General features: G+C 38.2%; 1 protein-coding gene across 3 annotated transcripts in view; it reads right to left on the minus strand.

Moving 5' to 3' along the window:
* Window positions 1-8,577, minus strand: part of LOC106881752 (myosin heavy chain) — a 111,204-nt gene that overhangs the window by 20,064 nt on the left and 82,563 nt on the right. For all 3 annotated transcript variants that reach the window (XR_008265734.1, XM_014932243.2, XM_014932242.2), the window contains 2 exons: window positions 4,583-4,932; window positions 291-396 (listed from right to left, as the gene is read on the minus strand). Coding sequence is in view for 2 of the 3 variants with exons in the window: in XM_014932243.2 (XP_014787729.2) it covers window positions 291-396; window positions 4,583-4,932 (456 nt within the window). In the remaining variant the exon portion in view is untranslated. The remainder of the gene's footprint in view (window positions 1-290; window positions 397-4,582; window positions 4,933-8,577) is intronic.

An 8,577-nucleotide genomic window follows, 5' to 3' on the forward strand; every position in this document is an offset into this window, starting at 1 on the left:
ATATATATATATATATATATATATATATATATATATATATTATATACACGTACACATAACTGTTTCTCAAAATTTCTATCAACCAACTCCAGTCATGATGCTTTGGTTTGCAACAGAACTATAGTAGAAGACACTTTCCCACCATGCCATACAATAAAACTGAACAAGAAACTATGTCATTGGGAACCAACCTTCTAATCCACACATAACTTATTGATTATTTAAAAAAAAAAAAAAATCCTAACTTTGTCTTCAAGAGATTCTACCTAGAAAATTTAGAAGAAATGTACCAATTGATTTTGCAATGTTTCCATTCCATTTCCTTGGAGTCTCGACGTGTTTTCTCTGCCTTCTTCCTCAAGGGAAAGTTGTTTCCTCAACTTTTCATTTTCTTCTCTGTTAAAATATATTTACAATAAACACCACTGGTTTGTAGTTCAAAGCACAGTTTGTATGCATATATATATATATATATATATATATATAAACAATATATGAGTATATGCATATATATGTACATGTATGTATATACCTTCATCCACATGTACATATAGATACATAACTGGGTACATGACGTGGCAAAAGAACATGGACAAAATGGTAAACAAGGTGCAACAAACAAGCAGGCCACATAGAAACATCCCCTTCATCAGCTGCCACCATTAAAACCCCTGCGTTTCGAAGAATTAAGGCAGTACGCATCGTTAAAATGGTTCTTCCCACGAACACAAATTAAATTGTTTTCATGGAGGGTAGTGGCAGATGGAAAACAAGACAGGAAAACGAAACGGTGAAATAAACGAACAAAAAGGCTGTACAGCCAGACGTGAAGTGTGTATGTATTGAACGCTGTGAGGCACGAGCTGGAGGAGCAAAGAAGTACGTGCGAGCTTGAGGAGTCCAAGAACGAAAATGAGCAACGAGAGGTAGAGAGGAAGAGAGATAGTAGTAGTAACAGTGAGAGGTGAAGGACGAGCAGCGAGAGATAGAGATAGAGAGAGAGATAGAGATAGTAGTGACAGGGAGAGGTGAAGAAGAACAGTAGAGGGAAGAATGAGAGGGGGAGATAGATTTAGAGATAGGGAAAGAGAGAGTTGCGTTAGAAATATAGTTAAAACTTACTGTATAAAGGTTAACGCGTGCGTTCTGTTGTGATACAAACAATATATGAGTATATGCATATATATATGTACATGTATGTATATACCTTCATCCACATGTACATATAGATACATAACTGGGTACATGACGTGGCAAAAGAACATGGACAAAATGGTAAACAAGGTGCAACAAACAAGCAGGCCACATAGAAACATCCCCTTCATCAGCTGCCACCATTAAAACCCCGGCGTTTCGAAGAATTAAGGCAGTACGCATCGTTAAAATGGTTCTTCCCACGAACACAAATTAAATTGTTTTGATGGAGGGTAGTGGCGGACAGATGTATATGATATGTAAAATACTGTGTACCCCACCACAGCTGCCACCTTGTTTCTTATTGTTATTACATTCACTTTCCCATGCTCACATAAGTCAGATAGAGTTTATTGATGCAGATTGTCTATTACTGAATGTCCTTCCTCTCTTCAACCCATACTTAATTCCAAAGAAGGTAATATTTCTCCATGGCCAAACATGTTTTTCACAGAATATTGAAAATGAATGACACTGCTTCTATGACAGTGACACTTGTTTACAACTGTCACATGACGTTTGAGATAAGAAGATGCAAACTCACACAGACACACAGACACACAGACACACACACACAGAGGCCTGCTTCATCTTTTTTATCCTGCGTCTGCGTACTATCCAACCATGTCATCCCTTTCCATTGTCCCCCCCCCCCCATGAAAACTGTACCATCTTTGTTACTCCTCCTCCACTCTCTTCTGCACCCCTTTATCTCCCCCACTCATAACTCCTTGCTCATCCAACTTTCTACCCTACCCATGCACCTCAGTAGTGTAGGTGGCATGGAAAAAAGCACCCAAGTAGCTGGCATTAAGAACTGCATCCAGTTATAGGAATCATATCAAAACAGACATTGGAACATGATCCAGCCCTTGAACCCATGGAATCCTGTCAAACTGTCCAGCCCATGCTAGCATGGCGCATGGACATTAAATGGTGATGATAAAATGATGGACTTCTTTCAGTTTCCCACTACCAAATCCATTCAGACGGCTTTGGCTGGCTTGGGTCTATAGTAGAAAACTGTTGCCCAAGATGCCATGCAGTTGGACTGAACCAAAACCATATGGTTAGGAAGCAAACTTCTTAACCACACAACCACGCCTATATGTGAAATATGCTAAAAATTGTATGAATAAAAATGTGACAATGGAAGAAATGTGATTGGAGACATAAGACTTACATAACATCAACTCCCACCCTCTCTAGCTAGAAACACCTCAATAGAATCAGACAACACTATTCTACATTCCACTGCAATTCCATACAAATATAATTATTATTGGATAGTTATTTTAATTTGGTATATTTTGTGGCATGGATGACTAATGGTTGTTCCTAAAATGCCTGTTGTTAAATTCTTGCTCCAACCCCAACATCCTGGCTCTTCCTTTCTCATCACTCTTTTTCCTGTGTCACCCCCATCATTTGTCATTGTTCTATTGTCTTGGTTATATTACCTTGAATGTATGTATCCTTCACAAAGTCCTAACACTATCACTCATCCCCTTTCACACAATCCTCTTATCACTTAAATCTATCACTCTCCATACCACTCACCCTTCATCACTTACCCCTTATCACTCTCATTCTCTCTGTCATTCATTTCCCTATCACTCATTCCGCTATCACACATTCCTCTTATCACTCATCACCCTATTGCTTCTTCCCTGATACTCACACCATCACCCAACCACACACTCACCCCATCACCTATCTCTATCAATCATCCCTATTACTTATTTTGATCACTCATCCCTATCGCTTACCTCTATCAGTCATACCCTATCACACCTCTCTTTTAGCTCATCTCTCTCTTATCTCATCACTATCATTGATATGCATCTCAGTCATTCATACCTCAATCACTGATACCTTTCACTCTGTAAAGAAATTGGCAAGTGAGCAGAGACATTAGATCAAGAGGTCCTATTACTCCTGTCATGGACAAGATTACCTTGCTAATGCTGGTTCCACAAAAGAATGCATCCAATAAACCCTCTAAAGTGTCAGGCTGAAAGAACCCTTTAGTCCTGTCAAGGACATAGCATCTTGTCAGTACTGGTGCCACAGAAAAAAAAAAATAATAAGACACACCCAGTATACTCTGTAAAGTGGTTGGTGTTAGGAATGGAATCTGGCCATAGAAACCATGCCAAAAAATGAAACGCATGTGATGCAGTCATGCAACCTATCTAGATGAGCAGTAGCCTTGGATATGTGGCAGCCTGTCCAATCCATGCCAACATGGAAAGTGAACATAAAACATCCCTGAAAGTTTCATTCAAATCCATCCAGTGGTTCCTGAGATATTTTGTCCACAGAGAAATAAACAAACAAACATGACTGAAAACAATACCTCTGCTTTTGCTAAGGCAGCGGTAATAATATAAATGATAAAACATTATAATAAATTATGAAACAGTTGTCAAAGCCATTGTCAATATTATTATTCAATGTTTGTACTGCTTTACAGCAAATACTGGGCAGTCTTTTGGTGCTGCCAACACTAGTGCTAACAACGCTTGCAGGACTGTTATGCAGCTTACGGACTACAAATCCTGAGTGGGGATCTTTATGCTTGGAGATGAGGAGTAAAGAAGAGTAAAGTATGAGACAAAAGTGCCAAAGCAGAACCGTGTTTTTTGTTGTAGAAGAGCTACATGACTATGTACATTTTAGAAGGGAGAGTGGGAATGATCAGGTGGTCTTGGGAAGCAATAAAAATAATGGTGACAAGGTTTCAGAGTGGACCTTCAACACAGGTGGATAAGAAGAATGAGTGGGGCATAGATGCCAGGAGTAAATGACAAAGTAGGAGATCGCGTGGAGTAGTAGAGTATAATGTTGTTGGCACTCCGTCGCTTATGACGTCAAGTGTTCCAGTTGATCCGATCAATGGAACAGCCTGCTCGTGAAATTAACGTGCAAGTGGCTGAGCACTCCACAGACACGTGTACCCTTAACGTAGTTCTTGGGGATATTCAGCGTGACACAGTGTGACAAGGCTGACCCTTTGAATTACAGGCACAACAGAAACAGGAAGTAAGAGTGAGAGAAAGTTGTGAAAGAGTACAGCAGGGTTCGCCACCATCCCCTGCCGGAGCCTCGTGGAGCTTTAGGTGTTTTCGCTCAATAAACACTCACAATGCCCGGTCTGGGAATCGAAACCATGATCCAATGACCGCGAGTCCGCTGCCCTAACCACTGGGCCATTGCACCTCCACTAGAGTATAATGATTAATAAATTATTAAACATCTTAATTAATTATAAAACATAATAAATTATAAATCATTATGATATAAATTATAAACCATTATGATAAATTATATAAATCATTGTAATAAATTGTAAATCATGATGAATTATAAATCATTATAAACATACCTGAGATCAGTAGCTTTCCTCTCTTCTTGTTTCAATTTGGATTTCAGTTCCTCAAGCTGTTGGCTAAAAGTCTTAAATTGTGATTCCATTGCTAAAACCTTCTGTTTGTTGCAAGATATTGTCTCTTTCTGTTGGTCAATGATATCTGAAAGTTCCTTAACTTTTTCATCCCTTTTTTCTAAAGTAAAGGCCATATGTTTGCATTTTAACCTCAGCTGTGATAGTTCTTCCTCTGTTTCTTCTGGAATGGTGTGGAATCTGCTAGCATGTTCTTTCTCTCTCATTTTGTCTAAAAGTAGTGCTGCTTCTGCTCTCAGCTTTATGTTTTCATCTGTTATTTGTTCAAGTTTCTAGAAACAAAAAATATACATATATATTCCATCTTTTTATTGAAACACATCTATCACATACAAGCGAGTATGACGTGAGCAGGCTTAGACACCCTTTCATCTCCTACATCCAATGACAGCACATCCTTAACTCTGTGGCACATCTCTCACTCTGTGGAACATCCAAAAGGTAACAGAGAGAGAGAGAGAGAGAGAGCATGTGGTTGGTTCTTTTTTAGTTGGAGTATCATAAAATGACTTGCCTTCCTCAAGAACACGAAACACAAACCAATCCAGGAATTGAACTTACAGCCTTGGACTCAATATCCTAGCCATTAGGCTATGTGTCTTTCTTTATTGAAATAAACTGTATAAAATACACTAGCCATTCAAATGGGAATTATGACAGAAGAAAGCATTGATATTTGTGTTGCTGTAAGGCTTAACATACCATGTGTCTTTAGGTTTGATAATATGACTACATATTTTGGTTAAAAAAATATCAGTCATTAAACTAATGCAATGGTGTCAAATGTACAACTCATGGCAATGTTTAGTCAAGCCCCTACCTCCACCCTGGCTTACTTTTATCAATAAAAAAATTATTATTTCTTAATTTTAAAAGTTCAGTAAAATATGTACCATGAATTTGTGTTCAAATGTGGAGCCTCACTAGAGTTGTGGTTAACACTGTTTCCAGTTAATCAGATCAGTACATTGCAGTAATAGGAAGGATATTGAAAGGTTTTGCAGCTGATACAGGGTAAACTTTCTCTCAAGTATTGACCTTTTCAATAGCTGCATGCATTCACTGGATAATTTCCATCTCCTTTCTAACTCTAAGGACTCTTTACTTAATCTGACTTATACGAGTGTGTGTGTGTGTGTGTATCACTTCTGATGAATTAACAGAAATTCACACACACACACACACACACACACAATAATTAATAGTGACGGAAGCTGTATAAGTATAAGAAAATAAATAATGCAGTATTCTGTGTTCTAACATGAACTCCACATTAGGTTGGAAATAAGGATTACCTTTTCATATATATATCATCATCATCATCATTTAACGTGCTAGCATGGGTTGGACAGTTTGACCAGGGCTAGTATGCTGAGGGTCTACAGCAGACTCCAGTCTGATTTGGTATGGTTTCTACAGCTGGATGCCCTCCTAACACCACACACACACACACACACACACACACACACACACACACACTCACATTCTTTTACTCCTTTACTTGTTTCAGTCATTTGACTGTGGTCATGCTGGAGTACTGCCTTTAGTTGAACAAAACAACCCCATGGCTTGTTCTTTGTAAGCTTAGTATTTATTCTATCAGTCTCTTTTGTCAAACTTCTAGGTTATGGGGACATAAACACACCAACATCAGTGTCAAGCGATGGTGGGAGGACAAACACACACACACACACACACACATGCAAATACATATATACATATGTAAAATACATATATATATATATAAATATACAAGAATAAGGGCAGAGAATCGTCAATTAAGAAGCAACTCAATTGCTAATCCCTGTATATTTATATATATATATATATATATATATATATATATATATATATATACGATGGGCTTCTTTCAGTTTCTGTCTACCAAATCCATACATAAGGCTTTGGTCAGCTCAAGGTTATAATAGAAGACACTTGCCCAAGGTGCCATGCAGTGGGACTGAACCCAGAACCGTGTGGACGTTAAACGATGATGATGATGATGATGATATATTTGTCTTGCAAGGTACTTGGTGACCATGTTAGTGGAGGTGCCACTTAAAAAGCACCCAGTCCACATTTTAAAGTGGTGGTATTTAGAAGGACATTCAACTGTAAAAACCTTGCCAAAACTGACCTTGCCAGTGCTTGTGCCATGTAAAAAGCACTAAGTCCACTCTGCTGAATGGTTGGTGTTAGGAAGAGCATCTAGCTGTAAAAATCTTGCCAAAACAGTCACAGAAGTCTGGTGCAGGCTTCTGCCTGGCTGGCTCCTGTCAAACCGTCTCTCTCATGCCAGCATGGAAGGTGGATGTTAAACGATGATAATGATGATGATATATATATTCACACACACATACACATACAACAGGCTACTTCTGTCTACTGAGTCCGCTACCAAGGCTTTGGTTGGCTTAGATGATTTTCTATACTGAACCCAAGACCCTGTGGCTGAGAAGCAACCATCTTACCACTCAGCCATGCCTGTGATTTATCATGTAGATGAAGTTTTTGCTCTTCCCATCTCTGCACAGAAACTTCATTAACACCTTGTATCCTTTCCTTTCTTTGTAATAAATTACTTGTTACAACGGATACTGCCCCATTTATCTATTTCCTTTGACCTACATAATTAATAAAGGTTTCAGCAATAATTGTCCCTAACCAACCTGTGAGATCTCGTTTATGTTTATGCTTCAATTAAGCCCACAATCCAAACAAATTTAATACCTCTGAGCTAAAGTTTACTTCTTCCCATCGCAAATATTATTTATTAATAAAATTCATTCCTTCATTTGTTAAGTATAATGCAACTAACTTGTTTATATGTTCAGTAGTCCATCACCTGAACTTTGCCGCCATTGTGTCTCTCCATAGATATGTAAGAAAAATAATAATTCCAGCTGTTTGATGAATATTTTATCTGATTTGTTTCATGGACAATGGTAGTTTCTAGATTACATGTGATTTTCCTTTGTAATTGGGAGTAATTTTATCCCCGTCGTCATCATCAATATTGTCGTTATTGCTGTTGCCTTCATTTTCATTGTCATCCTCAGCATTATTATCATCATTGTTATTCTTCTCCTCCCCTTCTTCTCCTCCCCTTCTTCTCCTCCCCCTTCTTCTCCTCCCCCTTCTTCTCCTAATCATCATCATTGTTGTCGTCATTGTGATCATCATCATTGCCATCATGATCATGATCTTGATTATCATCATCATCACACCACCACCACCACCACCACCACCACCACCACCACCATCATCATCATCATTGCCATTGTCATCTTCATTTTCATTGTCATTGTGATCAACATTGTCATCATGATCATGATCATGACCAATAGATTGAATACTAAGCCTACAAAGAATAAGTCCTAGGGTTGATTTGTTTGACTAAAGGTGGTGCTCCAGCATGGCTGCCATCAAATGACTGAAACAAATAAAAGAATGTATACATACATACATTTGTGCCAGTGCCACATAAATTGCACTCGTGCCAGTGCTGCATAAATGCACCCATGCTGGTGGCACATAAAAAGCACCCAGCACACTCTGTTAAGTGGTTGGCATTAGGAAGGGCATCTAGCCATAAAAACCATGCTGCAACAAACAATTGAAGTCTGGACAGCTCTCTGGCTGGTCAGCCCCATGTCAAATTGTTCAACCCACACTAGCGTGGAAGACAGATGTTAAACAGTGATGGTGATGATGATGATATATATAAACATAATTAAAGGATAAAATCATTAAAATTAATGAATTTTTTTTCAGTGGCCAGCATATAAAAAAAACCTTTTATGTAAAATACATATACAGAGATATATAATTGTATAGGAGTCAATTCAAATACATCCAACCACTGCAGATACTCACTCCACATATACAAATATATATATGTATAAATATATATATAA

Source organism: Octopus bimaculoides, chromosome 1 (genome assembly GCF_001194135.2).
Source record: "Octopus bimaculoides isolate UCB-OBI-ISO-001 chromosome 1, ASM119413v2, whole genome shotgun sequence".
Classification (NCBI taxonomy): domain Eukaryota; kingdom Metazoa; phylum Mollusca; class Cephalopoda; order Octopoda; family Octopodidae; genus Octopus; species Octopus bimaculoides.